The sequence below is a fragment of the Pimephales promelas genome, chromosome 14, assembly GCF_988280905.1.
Source record: "Pimephales promelas chromosome 14, fPimPro1.hap1.1, whole genome shotgun sequence".
Lineage (NCBI taxonomy): Eukaryota > Metazoa > Chordata > Actinopteri > Cypriniformes > Leuciscidae > Pimephales > Pimephales promelas.
In genome coordinates, this window is record NC_142782.1 from 13,345,881 (window position 1) to 13,363,009 (window position 17,129).

The 17,129-nt window shown below is 35.2% G+C and overlaps 1 protein-coding gene across 2 annotated transcripts; it reads right to left on the reverse strand.

Moving 5' to 3' along the window:
• Positions 1-252: 252 nt before the first annotated feature.
• On the reverse strand, positions 253-12,182 carry slc7a4 (solute carrier family 7 member 4). 2 transcript variants are annotated; one of them, XM_089119444.1, is made up of 5 exons: positions 12,084-12,182; positions 9,591-10,572; positions 7,805-8,544; positions 6,237-6,345; positions 253-2,682 (listed from the first exon to the last, which is right to left on the reverse strand). In XM_089119444.1, the coding sequence occupies exons 1-5, from the start codon at positions 12,144-12,146 to the stop codon at positions 2,486-2,488; spliced, it is 2,091 nt and encodes a 696-aa protein (XP_088975570.1). In that variant the 5' UTR covers positions 12,147-12,182; the 3' UTR covers positions 253-2,485. The 2 variants fall into 2 exon arrangements, with proteins under 2 accessions (XP_088975570.1, XP_039528306.2); XM_039672372.2 differs by having other exon boundaries at positions 9,591-10,669; positions 12,084-12,172.
• Positions 12,183-17,129: the final 4,947 nt, after the last annotated feature.

Here is a 17,129-nt window from a genome sequence, read left to right on the forward strand (position 1 = left end):
GGGCACACTGGTGATGGGATGCCAGTCATTCTCAAAACTGTGTATGTGTTTGTAAGTTTGACAAAATCATTTTGAGTATTCTTTTCTATTCTAACATAAAAATGACTTCATCTTCATGGTCAACATAAAATGTAAAGCTCGATTTCTAATACACACATGAAGCTGGGTCAAAACTCCACTTTTTTTTGGAAATATAGGCTCATTTTACAACTTCCCCAGAGTTAAACAGTTGAGTTTTACCGTTTTTGAATCAATTCAGCCGATTTTCTGATATTTAGAAGAATATCAGTAACCACCAGACCATTTCTGGTCTCATTGACTTCAAAAAATATATAGGTAGTCAATGAGACCAGAAACTGTCCGGTTACAGATATTCTTCTAAATATCAGAAAATCGGCTGAATTGATTTAAAAACGGTAAAACTCAACTCTTTAACTCTGAGGGAGTTGTAAAATGAGCCTATTTCCAAAAAAAGTGGAGTATCCCTTTAAGTGTGAGCGCTGCCTTCTAAAACTTGGTGCACACCAAAAAAGCGATCTACTTCCAAACAAACTCTGGTGCCGGTCGACTGAAATATGAACACAACACAGACCAAAGATAAACAAACTAAAAGATCAGCAAGATCTGATGCAAAATATAAAGCATAAATGCTGTCCAATCAGGTTTTGACCTTATCCTCATGACCTTTCTTTTGTATCTTTAGGTTTGGTGAGTGTACACACTAAAGAGTAAATTGATCTTTTTTTTTTGGTCCAAAAAGAGTGAACACACACTAAAATGCATGCGTCATGTTCTTAGAAATTAACACTTCTCAAATAGTTTTTCAAATATTTATAGTATTTAAAAAAAAACTTGTTTATTTTTCAATGAAATAATAGAATAAAATATTATTTATTTCCAAGAACTTCATCCTTTTAATTAGTTTTTTTTTCTTCTTCATTCTGAAATCAGGATAGTTGTTTCACCCAATCATTAATTTGTTTTATATTAGAAACATGTTAAGTATAAAATAGGTGTATTCAAGTATTTATATGTATGAAATGTATATTTTCAATAAATTAATAGATCTGGGCAAAAATGTCCAGAAGCTAAAACAACCAGTCAGTTCCAAGGTAGCAATGCCAAATAAATGTCCCAGCTCAGTCACATCACACTGTTTGAGTGTGTGTGAGAATAAGGGCAGTTTAGTGTGTGTGTGTGTGTGTGTGTGTGTGTACACGTCACATGAGATGTGCAAATCTGAGTGTGGGAATAAGGATTAGTGAATGCTGGGTAAGTGTGTTTGCAAGTGAGGCGTGTCAGTGGACACAAATGAAACACGATCACTCAGGAACAGTTCATTCTAGGTTATCAAACAAACATACACATGAAAAACAGAAAAAGTCAATTCACTTAAACATCATGAATAGTGAACATTATTAAAACATGATTTTGGTTTGAGTATACACTGAAAAATAAATAAAAATACATTTATTCTGTATTATAAATAAATATTCATGAGGTGCAGATAAGTGGTGGAAAACAAAACAAAGAGAAAAGGGTTGGAATAAAGCCCACAGGGGTTAGTGTGTGTTTAAGGAGTGTGTTCGTGACCCAAACATAATGGAAGTTTAAATATAGTAATGTTTAAGTATATTCATATTATCAATTGCTGGTTCCTCCTACCTTCTGTTAAATTCAATTTATGACCATCAGAGTGAGTGTGTGTGGGATATATTGGGGGAAGGGAGATAGATTTGAGTACATCCACATGATCCCTTAACAGCATTTGCTAAGACACTCAGACCTTTAAACAGACCCTATATTTTCTGTCTACCAACCAGTGATTGTCAGTATTTCCCACAGGTCTGCAGAAACCATAAAAATATCAGGTATCTGCCAGTAATTACACTCCAAATTACCTTTCAACAGTCACAGATTCTTGCATTATAAATTATGTACCATCATACCTGTGCATTTCAGTGTTTGGACTACACAAATAAATAAAGTTTCCTCAGAATATGTTCAAGCAACAACTTACATCAGTGTTTGAATGATAAACAGTAGTCTGTCTTAAAGGTTTCAGATTTCACAGAGCAGCAATGCGGATCCACTCGGCTCTATATAAACACCATATAAAGACAATGGAGACAATGAATCCGGTTGGGCCACAGAATTATGGTGCACTTCGCTTATTCTCATATATAATTTACATACAAGCCAGCATAGTAGCATAACACAGTGGATATGATATGTAAGAGAGAAAGGAAATGGCCCCCAGTTATGATTAGGATGCTGACAAAGGTATGAGGTATGAGTCAAAATATGTATTTTTTGTGGTGATAAACATTACTTCTATTGAACCAAAAACATTCCTTTAACCCATTTAGTTGATGAACAGTATCTTGACATGATGAGTAAACAGAAGTGAAACACAAGAGAAAGAAAGCAAGAGTAATACAACAGGCATGCAGGTGTACTGTAAACACACCTCAGCATGATCAGATCATCTGCTGGCAGGTGGATTGTCGAGGGTTGGTGTGTGTGTGTTGTGATTGTGTCCTTCAGGCTGGACGTTCTGCACTGTCTCCACAAGGCTGCCGCTGGGAAGGACCACGTAACGCGCTGCCACTTCCTGCCCCTGCTGTTCCCGTAAACCCTCCTTACTGTGCCAGACGCCGTACCCGAAATACACCAGAAGACCTGTGGCAGAGCAAGAGGACAAATTTGATTATGTGACCAGGCTGGTTTAACAGTTTAAATGGTTTTGAGCAGTGCTGAGCTGAAGATAATCACGTTTGGACTAAATGCCGAGACACTAAAGACAATAGTTGCCTTGTCTCTTTAAGAGTTTGCACATGGCGAAGCAGCAGCCATTTAGCGATTAGCTTTGATTAATAAACTAACAAAACAAGTCTATAGAAATGGCGGTAACACTTTAGAATACTGTATCTTACTTACTGCATAACTAATAAGGAATTAATGAAGAACTAATAGGTAATTCTTTATTAACACTTAAGTCACTACTGTTAACTACTAAGGAAGTTGTGTTAACTAATCAGTATGTAATATAATTTTATGATTGTGTTAAGTATCAGTTAGTTAATCAATAGCTAATGAATTCTGTCATACCTCCTGAAGAACTACTATTAATTATCTATTAATTAAGGTTCAAGAAAAATAACTATGAAGTAACTACTAATTAACAGTCATACACAGTAGTCAGTTTGTCATTCTTCAGCACTAATAAGAAAGATAAGTGCAGACATTTACCTATAGGCTATGATCTGCAAATAAGCAAAAACATATCATGTATATTACACCTTATTATTATAAGGTTTTAGTAAGTTTACAGTAAGGTTTACGTTTGATTTGAGTCAGAAGTATGTGGTAATTCTTTATTAATTACTAATGGGTTCCCTATATTGTCACTTTAGAATACTGTTTCAGGTTCTAAGTAATTCCTGAAGGACTATCTAATGATTATTTATTCATTACTAATAAGTTCCTTATATTTTTACTTTAGAAGACTGTTTCAGGTTATAAGTAGCCTAATTCCTAGATAATTATTTGATAATTCTTTATTAATTTCTATGGGTTCCCTGTATTTTCACTTTAGAAAACTGTTCCAGGTTCTAAGTAATTCCTGAAGAACTATTTAAAAGTTATTTATTAATTACTAATAAGTTCCTTATATTTTTACTTTAGAAGACTGTTTCAGATTATAAGTAGCCTAATTCCTAGATAATTATTTGATAATTCTTTATTAATTACTAATGGGTTCCCTATATTTTCACTTTAGAATACTGTTCCAGCTTCTAAGTAATTCCTGCAGAATTATTTGATACTTATTTATTAATTACTAATAAGTTCCCTATATTTTCAGTTTCCCTCAGTCGTTGCCTCAAATACATGAATTTACTCAGTGGCATTCTATGCTGAGGAAAACAGACACACACAGTACTGTATATATATAAAACTCATCTGAGGTTAGTTTTGTGTGACTGTTCAGTAGTTACTTCTTAGTCATTTTTCTTGAACCTTAATTAGTAGATAATTAGTAGTAGTTCTTCGGGAGGTGACAGAATTCATTAGTTATTGATTAACTAACTGATACTTAACACAATCATAAAATTATATTACATACTAATTAGTTAACACATCTTCCTTAGTATTTAACAGTAGTGAAGAAGTAGTTAATGAAGAATTACCTATTAGTTCGTCATTAATTCCTTATTAATTCTGCAGTAAGTAAGATACAGTATTCTAAAGTGTTACCGAAATGGCATTTACAATTTATTTCTCATTAAAACAAGATGGTGTTTTTATTCACTGTCAGGGTAACAGTACATTTTTATAGTTTGAACTGGAGGCTATTAGCAACAAGCAATTTCCAAACAAAATGTCAGTGTGAGAAAATATTTTAAAGGGACAGTTCACTCAAAATGTGTTTTCTGTCAACATTTACTCTCCAAATTACCAAATTTACTCTCTAACAATTTATAATTCATTATGTTCCTTACACAAAGCTATTGAACGGGTTTAAAAAAACGTTTTTGTCTTTTTGGAGCTTGAATTGAAAATATGCCCAATGGAAACACATCAATTTCGCAAAGATTCATATATAATCGCAAAAAAGGTTTTTACTCTAACATGAGGTGGGTTTTCAGGCAAAAATATATATATTTCACAAAGCTGCAAAATGTTTTTATTTTATTTTATGATTTACCGCGATGGAAACGCTGTCATTTCTCAATATTTTTTAATCAACATTTATATATCGCAAGAGTTTTGCACAAATCTGTAATGGAAATGCGGCTTGTAATGGCTGCCATTCTCTTTGATGATAAGAAAAAAGTAGGTTAAACACTCAGCTGAACATCCCTTTGGTGTTACACAAAAAAAAAATAATTACAGAATGGAGCAATATGAGAGTAGATATAAATTTTTGGGTAACCTATCACCTCAAGACAGCGATATGTTCATTGTTTTCAGTATTTTTTTTTATTTAATGAGATAATGCTATTCTGAAAATGCTGAAATGGTCGATTCATAAAGTGTATGTATTCAACCTCATTTGCTGCTTTACTTTAAAGCCACACTGCGGAACTTTTTGGCCACTAGATGGTGCTCGACATGTAATTTTCACGTCCAACGTCCCTAGAGGCCACAAGCTCCGCAGCACTGTCGCAAATTAAAGTCAACAGTCAACCGGTCAGCCTCCCGTGTCTTTAGATTGTGTGTGCTTGTGCTTTTACTGTCTATGGTGCTTGCAGTGTATGAGGCGGGCCGGGCAGCCTTGCCGCGCTTGATTCCCTTATAGCAGTCGGCTGAGAGAGCGAGTCAGGTGATCCCCGTGGAGATTATTATGTCTGTGAGTGAATGTGGGCGCGGGACAGCGCAGACACATTCACTGCACTGAAAACACCGTCGGCCAGAGCTGACTGTAACGTTATGTGTGTTGGTTTATTTTTACAGAAACCGTGGGACATGTGTTATGTAATGTTAGTGTTTGTGGGTACTACTGAGTCGGGGGCACGTTCACGTTGACAAGAGCCGATTTTATTAGTGCGAGCCCTGCACTGAGGCGGGCTGTGTTTGTAGAAATGAACACTGGGCTGTGGGCATTTTATTACACTCATAACACCATCGGCTGTGGCCGGAATACTAGAAAATACTACACTGCTTATATGAATTTATCTGGGTTACCTTAGAAACGGCATTTGTGTGCAGGCAAGCGTCCGCATCGGTCGAGCACTCCTCCTCCTTTAGCTCACGCCAGAGAACGAAGTGAAAGCTGGACCAATATATTAATCCTCATCCTGGCTTTTAATTTGTCACTCTCCCCATTTCTTTTTTAGTTTCCTCTGATAAAACCGTTGCCTTCTTCCTTGTAGCTGTTGTTCGGCATGACGAAAACATACGGACGGCAATCAAACGCGAGTTGAGCACTAACGTTAGAATCTGAGGAAGTTGTGGGTGGTGGGGGAAGTGACGTATGCCGTAAAGCGGTCGAATTTTGTAGTTCTTTTTGTGCTCGGGTTCCTACCCGAAACTCGAAGTTACAAAGTGCAAGTTAAAGTGATACAGACACCTTCAGGAGACGGCAGACGCGTCATTCAACCTATTGTAAGTCGATCTACCATCTCAATGGGTTTTGGTAATATATTATAAAGGTTGAAGAGTTCCACGGTGTGGCTTTAATACAGTAATTACTAAAATGATGTTTATGTTTATGAAAAGTGATGAACTGGTACCTGCTGCGAGCCATATGGTGAAACGGATCCAGGTGAGCGGACTTAACTTCAACATGAGAAATACATTCAGGAGGATGCTGAGGCCAGGAATAAATGGCACCAGAGGAACCTGAATGATGAAACACATACTAGTGATGCAAAGTCTGACTCATTTCTATGACTCAATCTCAGTTGGTTTGAACGGTTTGTTTAAATCAAATGGTTCAAAAAAACTATTCAGAAATTATTTTACATACATCCTACATGAATGCATCATCACGTGGTTCCTAGCATTCAAACATATTTTTGTTGTTTTTACATGTTATGGTTTAGGTTTTAGATAGTTTAGAGTAATTTAATGTATTTATTCAGTTTGTTGCAGCCAATTCAGTTCCTAAAAAACAAAGTAATTTTTTAACTCATCTAATTTACATTTATATTAAACAATGCTGAAATGTATTTACATCTTTAGGCTGAAACAATTTTTGCATGATTTCAGTGATCCTCAGGATACTGATGATATCAGTATACTCAGTTCACTCCTAAATGCTCTTAGCACTTATAGGTTGTCATTTTTTACACATTTGAGTTCAAAAGCTCAGTCAGTTAAAGGGATACTCCACTTTTTTGGAAATAGGCTCATTTTACAACTCCCCCAGAGTTAAACAGTCGAGTTTTACCATTTTCGAATCCATCCAGACGATTTTCTGATATTTAGAACTTAGAAGAATATCAGTAACCAGACGGTTTCTGGTCTCATTGACTTTCATAGTATATTTTTTTCCTACTATGGAAGTCAATGAGACCAGAAACTGTCTGGTCACTGATATTCTTCAAAATATCAGAAAATCGGCTGAATGGATTAAAAAACGGTAAAACTCAAACGTTTAACCCTGAAGGAGTTGTAAAATGAGCCTATTTCCCAAAAAAGTGGAGTATCCCTTTAACATTTTGTAGATTCTGCAAGGTGTATATAAACTTATGACCACAATCGTACAGTATAAACAATTGTAACATATCATGATTTATGCTTGCACAGGACAAATATTAGAACTACTAATTCAACTAATAATCAACTAATAATTCAACTACTAATCAACTAATTACATGTAACATACAATACATTATTTCCCACTGTTTATAAAAGTGATATTTCAACCCAAAGTAAAATTCTATCATCAATTACTCACTCTCTTTCGTTCCAACCCCAAAGACTTTTTTTTTTTAATTCTGAGAAATTTCTGTCTCTCCATGAAAAGTCTAATCACCCAAAACTTAGTTCATAATGTTCATAAAGAGAATGCTTTATGTATTTTTGCAGATCAATATGTGAATAAAATCCTAAATTAAATTCTCTCTTTATGAACTTGTTGGACATCAGTTTTGGCAGAACAGACATTCAATGGAGGAACAGAAATCTCTCACAATTTATTCATAATTATTTAATTTGTGTTCTAAAGATGAATAAAAGTCTTATGGTCTTTGGACGACATGATTTTTTTTTTGTAAACTACCCTTTACCTGTATAATATCTGTGGTTTTGTCTTACCAGGTCTATTCACCTCATCACTGCAGTTTGTGTAACTCACCTGAAAGGTCTTGTTATTGGGCTGCTGTTCATGGACCCAGATGAGAGCCAGACTGAGCAGGAAGACCAGACTGAAGATGACCAGCAGAAGGGTAAAGCTCCACACAGGCAGATCCAGCTGGTTACTCCCAAACACCAACACAGCACTTAAAGAGACAGCACTGACCATCAGAGCCAGCACAGAGAACGCCACCACCTCCCCCGGCTCACAGTCGCCCAGTATACGGCCCAGATACGGTTCCCAGCAAGCCTTCAGTGTCCCAGCAGCGCGTCTCTCCTTCACCGCCTTCTGCCTCTCCACCAGCTGAAGTTTATCAGAGAACGACTCGTACTCCTTCGGCTCTCCGCTGTCCTGTGCAAAGGTCTGGGTCTCGTTGACTGCCACAGATGGATCCACCTGCTGCCCTGACTGGTTCAGTGAAGGTGTGGATGAAGCAGCTCTCTTGATTCCACTTCCTCCTGAGCTACATTTATCCTGTTGGTAGCGGAGCACTATGATGCTGGCCGCTACAAAAGTGTAAGCAAGCAGAGTGCCAATAGAGAGGAACTGGACCAGTGCTTCTAGATCAAAGATGAGGGCAAGAAATGCCATAAGGCTGCCAAAAACGAGAATGGCGATCACCGGGACTTTGGTTACAGGGTTGACACGAGAAAAGACAGAGAAGAAGAGGCCATCCTCCGCCATGGCATACACAATCCGCGGGAGAGAGAAGAGGTTGCTGAGCAACACAGTGTTCATGGCTAGATGAAAGAGATTAGATTGTTTAACTTAGACAAGATAGGAAACAGCATATGAACATAACAATTACCGCTGTAAAGTTCAGCCATGTCTTCTAAGAAAAAATCTTTAACATCAATGTGACCATATGAACATCAATATGGATCTCTACATACACGAAGGATCTCTCAGTTCTACACACACTAACGTTCATAGGTTTGAGGTCAGTAAGATTTTTATGTTTTAGAAAGTCTCTTCCACTCTCGAAGGCTCCATTTATTTGATCTAAAAAGACAGTAAAAACATTAATATTGTGAAATATTATTACAATTTAAAAGAACTGTTTTCTAAGTCAATTATATATTTTAAACTGGAAGACTGTTTATTGACTGCAAAGCTGAATTTTCAGCACCATTACTCCAGTCTTCAGTCACATAATTCTTCAGAAATCCAATTTATATGTTTATTTGGTGCTCAAGTATAATTTATTATTATTATAATTATTGTGCTGCTTAATATTTTTGTTTTAATTTGATGCCTTGATTAATAGAAAGTTCAAAAGAACAGCATTTACTTGAATTAGACATTTTTGGTAACACAATATAAAGGTCTTACTTCCACTTTTGATTATTTAAATGCATCCTAGCTCTATAAAAGTATTAATTTATAATATATAAGGCCATAAAAACTATGTACATGTTTAAAAGACGTTCACTGGAGGCAATCATCTTTTTAAATCGGTAAGGCTATATGCGAACAAACCAGGATGGAAACATATTTATTGAATAAATTACTTAAAGCGCATCAGAAAAGTGATGTTGCCTCAAAAAAAAAAAAAAAAAAAAATAGACTGAATAATTTGCTCATATGGTTGGCCTATTACCTAAACATTTTTTTGTGAATGAATAATTATTGCGTTAAATAAGTGGTTGTTAAATTATTATTTGTACATCTTTTGTTGTCATTTAATTGTGTAACCTATATTTATATTAAATCAACCACCCTGCTCACTATATCAACACTGGCTGTTGAAAATCCTATATGTCAACCACTACTAACTCATACTCACCACAGATGGAACCCACAGCCACGATGAACCCGGCCCAGCTGTATCCCCGTCTGAAGAATGCATCTGACAGAGCGGAGTTTGGGTCGAGTGTATGCCATGGAACCATCAATGTAAGAACTGTGGACACTAGGACGTACGCTGTGGCGGCCAGGCCCAATGAGATGGCTGTCGCTATGGGAATAGCCTTCTGAGGATTACTGGCTTCTTCACTGGAAGCCGCTATCACGTCAAAGCCAACAAATGCATAGAAGCATGTTGCGGTTCCTGCCATAATACCCGAAAATCCAAACGGGGCAAAGCCTCCCTCCCGAGCGCTCCAGTTGACTGGGTCGGCCAATACAAAGCCAAACACCAAAATAAAGGCAATGACTACCATACTGATGGCCGAAAAGATGTGGTTGAGCCAAGATGAGACACGAACACCAAATGAGATGAAAAATGAAGCCACTAGGAGGATGGAGGCCGCTAAGAGGTCTGGGTAATGAGTAATGAAGGGAACGTCCCAACGCATCACATGACTTTCAGTGAAGTTCTGGATGCGGTGATTGAAAATTGAGTCTAGATAGCCACTCCACGCACGAGCTACCGCAGCTCCGCCAATCATATACTCCAAAATGACATTCCAACCAATCAGGAACGCCCAGATTTCCCCAACAGAAACGTAAGTAAACATGTAGGCGGAGCCTGTCTTTGGTACACGGGCGCCAAACTCAGCATAGCACAGCGCTGCCATGAGAGACGCCACTCCTGCGATGAGGAACGACACCACGACAGCTGGTCCTGCAGTGTCTTTAGCTACGGTTCCTGTGAGAACATACAGGCCTGAACCCACCATTCCACCGACACCAAGCAGAGCGAGGTCCACTGTGGAAAGACAACGTTTCAGTGATGTTGCCATTACGTCATCCTCCAGCGTCTTTAGCCTGTTGAGCTTCTGACAGAACCTCATCACTGAAGAGCATCCAGAAACACATGATGCCATCTTGATAGAGAACGAAGAGTTGGTAAAAGAGATGATATGAAATACACCAAGGTCACACCTGGTCCATAGTTTTCAGAGTCCAACAGGCCTTATAAACCTGAAATGAAAATAAATATAGTATATTGAAAATCAAAGTCAGAAATTAATGATTGTTTAGGCCAAATATATATATATTTAAAATGTGGATAAAATCTTTTTTAATTGGATATTTTATATATTTCATAACATTCTATTCTAGTGCTGTCTGTGATGGGACTGTGATTTTATAGACCTGTATTTATCAGATATGTACATATTGACTGTCTCAGTTGTTAATGTATGTCTAATGTTAAGTGGTTGCAGATGAACAAACGAAAAATTAAATGCAGCTCTGAAACCATTGATTAAATATGAAAATTTACGAGAATATGAGAAGAATTTACATCCAGCAACTTCCAGTAAATTATATTACATACAAATCTACTATGATAGTAGGCTACATAGCAGAGAGCTGTGTAATATAACATTGAAACCAGTCAATTATTCAATATATGCATTTATTGTGTTATGAAATGTTGTGCATTATTTACACACAGACACAGGGACAACACAACAAATCATGGTACATCATTTTAATAGGTGGGCTTCCTTTCCCCTGGTGTCAATAAGTAGGCAATACAGGAGCTTGGTAGACTAATTCTTTAAACTATAATTGCGCCGTAACATTTGTTTTTATGCCACAATGTATATAATAGACCCCATGTATAAAGTTAGTGACAATACATTTTGCAGGCAGTCAAAAAACACAGCCATAGATAAGGTAAAGAAAGAATTCCTAAAAGGAAACTGATCTACTAATTTCAGCTATCAATAATATAACGTGGCAAAATATATTTGGAACAAGCAACATAAACGTTTAATAGTGTTTAATGCTAAATAAAACCTCTACATTTTGATTAAATTAATGAATCATAATCAGCAGTTATGTGGAGATAACCAGGCCACACAGATGATGCTGTGGATGACAGATGGTGGTTCCCGGGCCGTTCACATCACATCATATCCGCTGCTTCTCTAGACTCACTGCTGGAGCGAGCCCTGGATGACGTCATACATGTCATCCTTATCTGAAAATCTCCATTGTACAGTGAATTTACAACTCACTTTACTTATAAAACAATATGAAATACAAGCTAAATGTCGATGCACCACCTTACTCCATAGAACGCAGCACGAATAATATATAACTCTCAACATACATTTGAGTCGGTAGTGATAGAGCTCAAATAAGCTCACATTTAATAACCAACGATATTTTCTCGGCGCTGTAATCGTTTGATTGAACTATGCCAGCTGTCTGTTTTCAACCTCCCTTATCGCTAATAGCCTGTAGACACAATGTGCTGATGAGCATCGTCGAGAAGACAGGTGAGAAACTGCCCCACTATGTTTCACATTAACGACAAATCTTAGCATTAAAACATTTTCATGCAAATTCATGAAAAAGAGTAAGTTAGGCTATGGCTTTTTACCTGTAGTTGATTATTGCGTTCATTCGTGTCGTGTTTGATGAAAGCGATGTTGTAAAGCGTCATTGAACAGAGGAGAGGGTGGAGGAGCGAACAGGAGCTGTTTCCGCTCTTAAAGGTGCAGCACCTCATTAACGTATAATGTTTTGTATAAAACATCCCTTTACCTAACATACATTATGCTATTACTAATAATGAAATATTTATCCATTTACTATTGTTGGAAAGTCATATTTCTTCTGAATTCTTTGGTGGTCATTCTAATTACCATTCATTATATATATATATATATATATATATATATACATATATATATATATATATATATATATATATATATATATACATATACAGTATATATATTGTGCTAAAACTATTTTTTTTTTTTAGTTCCAAAAAAAAAAAAGACCATTAGGCTACAGGCCTATAATTTCGTGCTTTAGGCCTAATGCTTTAATGCAATTAGTGTATTTTAAAACAAGTAAACAACATGTTTAATCACAAACATTATATATTTTAAGAGACATAATTTTTTCAAACTCTCTTCTGGAGCAAAACCTTTTTTTTCTTTATTAAATAATTTAGAGAAAAACATTTTTTAATGAAAATATTTAAACAAATTATGACAGTGTTAGACTATCTTTTCATTAAACTGAATGAGTTTCAGCATTACTTGATAAATATTCCTGAATAAAACGGATGAAAAATATAAAGCTTGACTGTTACTGTACAAAATTTAACAACCGAAATAAATGGAAAATTGTATACTATAGGCCTAACGGTAATTCTAAGTGCTTATGTAGACATGATTAAGAGAAAGAAACCTAAAGATACAGAACTTTATACATTTTCTTTCCTTATAAAAAGTCTAGAATAAAGAAAAAGTCTAGAAAAGAATGAAAAGGAACAAAATAATGCATTGCAATAAAATGCAACACAGTTAATGCATATGACAAATATCAGTTCCTTGTTCATATATCCAAATGTAATGATCAAGATCACTCAAGGATTTACTTTTAATTCCAATTTATTATAGGAAAGTCTAGTCCTAAAGGAATTTTTTTCGGAGTAGAACATTTCAGGTTTGCATGGGGGCAAGAAAGTGCAATTTAAAATGAATGTTGAATATCTCCGCTGTGGGATATAAGTCCTCTGTGGGAGCATTATATGTTATATTTTATATATTATAGAGAGCTGAAAATCTGAGGTAAGGCCTTGTTTAATATAAGCATAACAAATAATAGTGAACAGTATTTCACACTAATTATGTTTATGATTGACATGCAATAATTACAGTAAAATATACAGACATTCAATGGGCCTACAAAATCTATTATAGGCCTACCTCTGGTACTAATAAATAGAATAGCATGATGTTAGTTTAAAGTTTTACGTCATTATTATTCGTGTTTTCTTTTAGAATATTAATTAAGATTATGTTAATATAACTAATTTTAAACACTTATAAGGTGAATTAGTTCTCTCTTGGAAGTTTGCCGAGGCCCCCTAGTGGTTACTTCTCCTCCACTCTGTAAAAAATGATATGATCAATAAGTTAAGACAACATATGTTTTTACATTGCTTTAACTCATCAAAACAAGTTAAGCAATTTGCAATTTATTTTTAACTTTCAAGATTCAACTCATTTTTAAAAGTAATTTTATTGTAATTTAAGTTGAAATGACTTAAAGATCCATATTGTTTGTACTTAAACATTTATGGCAGCAACTTTTTTTAGTGTATAGTTAAACCCTTGTGCGACCTAACAGACATTTTTTTTTGGATCATTTTGCATGTGTTAATGTCAACTGCATACATTTTTGCAAAGGTGTGTATTTTTATTGGAATTTACTGTCACCACAATTTCCTTTAATAAATCTATTTTGCACTAGGCTATACACAAAATAGTTCCATTCAGGACCTTGAGGACAAAAATTCCCCCATTATTTTGCCATTTGGCCAATAAAGCAAATCACTAAAATGTTTTATTCCTGTTCTCTACTTCTGCATATTATACAGTCAATTGGATAAATTATGCAGCTGTAAGTTTTGGTATGGATGTCAGATTGTGTTTTTTATGTTTGAAAAAATAAATGAAAAAAATAAAATAAATAAAAAATAAATAAAAATATGGCTTTGATTGTATATGTTTCACATTTTTCACATCATGTTTCACAAAAAATATATAAATTTTGTATACAATTATGTTCATAAATCATTTTTATAAACTTAAACCTTTATAACTTTTACTTCCTTTACTTCAACAATAATCTACCAAGGGTCTTCTTTAAAATGAGACCAAACTTACCAATGACCAAAATTGTATTGACATTTTTTGTTTTGTCCACTATATGTGTAACGTTTACAACAATACTAAAATTCACAGATGCAGTATGATATTGATCATTTTGAGGAACTTATTTGCAAGCATAAGCTGTATGTAAATCATAAACAAAATTACTGTACAATTCTGGTCATCATTATTGATTACTCAAATCTGATTTTTTCTGCATGCACACTATTAGATAGGTATACCTCTAAAACAAACTATAGGACTGAGATTCAAACCATTACTGTATTATTGTTGTGATGCAGCACTGTTTACTGAATAAACCAGATTGGGAAAATTTGATCAGAAACTTGTAGTTATCCGTTTCTTTAGGAGGGTCTTAAAGGGATAGTTCACCCAAAAATGAAAATAAACCCATGATTTACCTCAAGCCAAGGTATATATGACATTCTTCTTTCAGAAAAATACAGAGTTATGTTAAAAATGTCATCAGCCTTCCCTTCCTGAATTTTCTTTTCATGCTTTTAAATATCAGAATAATATATATATATATATATATATATATATATATATATATATATATAATTTTGTACTTAAAAGGATCAAGAAGGACATCAAATTTTTCATAAATTATCAAACATCATATTCATATTTCATGTCAGTAAACGTAATTTCACAATATTATCCTGGATCAACATATTTGTTGATCCTGAAACAACATTCCAATCAACCAATCAGATTTGAGGGACAAGTTTACAGTTTCTGTCATGTTTAGGCGTACAAGGGTTAGGTGCTTCTACATCAGTGTTATTCATCAACCATTTCCCGCTGATTTTAGGGATAACTTATGGGTAGTGAGGATATGGTTAGGTCTAAACTTTTCTGACAGGAATGTTGTTGCAGAGTCAAAAAAATGTTGAACCAGGAACATGTCAAATCAAAAGTAATACAGTTTTTCATGAATATTAACTGAAATATATTTAGGAATTTATTAATAGCTTTTCCCCTTTTTGTGGATGCATAGTCTTTTCTGAAGCAGCAAGAATTTCCTTTTTTCAGATTTTTTTTCAGATTTTCCAGAATATACTGTTTGTCATGCATTATTTTATTATTTAAAAAAAATCAAAATAAGTAAATAAATGCAAAATACTACACGATAATCTATACTGTAATGGTAATTGCATATAAAAGCATTAGACAATGGACATCACCAATATCACCAATTCTATTCAGGAAAGCTTGAAGGTTTTGTTTAGGTTTTGAGAATTTTAAAAATCAAACTGAAAATCCTCTAGGTGGTGCTTTAGAGTTGTTTTGAAGCATTTAGAAATGCAGAAGCTCTTGCAGACAGAGGGTGGCAGCAGTGAACAGTTTTTCAAGTGAAGTGATATTCAAAAATCATTCTTCTCTAGCAACAGATGATATTACAGTGGAAGCTGAAATTAACTAAGATGATTGGTGCTTTTCATGGGGATTTTGAGGGGATTTTTTTAGCCATTCTGACTATTATAAAAAAAGGCTTGATGTTTGATATACTACAACAATAAAAAAGACAACAAGAATGCTTGCCCCATGAAATGCATACTGATAAAGTCAAAACTTGCATTAACAGTATTATTTTACAGTATTCAGCAGATTACTTTAACATACGGTCTGTGTTCTCAGTAAACCACACGGGTGGTTTGTAGACTTATCTGGCACTTTTCACATCGCTCCAGGTCTTGGTGACAGATCCTGTTTTGGAAAAATTAAAGGAACTGATTCTGATGTATAAGCTTTTGCTCTTGGAGCTAAATTTAAACAGTGACTGATTTGTGCATGCACTACGAGAGCCATGGGCCACAAAGAGATTTATTGCTCAGACGAGGGCTATACATTTTTGTTTCATGGCATTAGATATTGTATGTATCACAGTCATCAACAAGTGAAGAAAGTAGCTTAATGGCACAACAGCCAAGCACTGTTTGCTGTCTACATATGATAACTATCTCTTGTATTCTCGTCTAGGGCAGTATGGCAAGACACAACCCTTTACTGACAAAACAAATCAAAAACGAAGATTCTGATCCCGGCTAAACATTAAAAAAACACAACAATAAATAAATAAATAAATATCCAGCCTGCCAACACCATGTGGAAAATTGTGTCTGATGAGACCAAGATTTTGGCCAAAATTGTAAGAGTTGTGTTTAGTGCAAAAACAACACATCAGTAAATGTTTCTGCTTTTCTTTAGTTGGAACTGGCTTTAGTTAAGGTGGAGGGAATCATGAGTAGCTCGAAGTACCAGTTGATTTTGGGACAGAACCTTCTGATGTCTGCTAGAAAAAGAACTTTCATTTTTCAGCAAGACAATGATCCAAAACTCACATCAAAATCCACAAAAGAATGGCTTCAGGAAAGAAAGATAAATCCAGAAAATCTATGGAGGTCTTGGGAACATGCACTGTTGATCATTTTTCAGTACATCCTCTTTTGTGTTCCACTGAAGAAATGAAGTCATAAAGGTTTGGAACAACATGAGGTTGAGTAAATGATGACAGAATATTTATTTGTGGTTGAAATGTCCCTTTAATAAGAAAGAGAATCGTAGGGATTTAGTTATGGCCTTTGAAGCCCATACTAAAATCACTGGTAGAGATGCAGGCAGTGATCAGTGAATCTCTCCTCGGACCAGGGCCGTGTACAGGGTGTCCCAGTGGAGCCACTGCTCCTTTTGCTCCTGGTCTTCTAGTGCTAACTGGAAGAATCCTTGTCTAA

Coding starts and splice junctions, on each gene's coding strand:
- slc7a4 (XM_089119444.1), bottom strand. CDS start 12,146: ATGACGCTTTACAACATCGCTTTCATCAAACACGACACGAATGAACGC. Junction 6,346..7,804: donor CCAATAACAAGACCTTTCAG/GTGAGTTACACA, acceptor TTCATCATTCAG/GTTCCTCTGGTGCCATTTAT. Junction 2,683..6,236: donor CACCATATGGCTCGCAGCAG/GTACCAGTTCAT, acceptor GCTCTGCCACAG/GTCTTCTGGTGTATTTCGGG.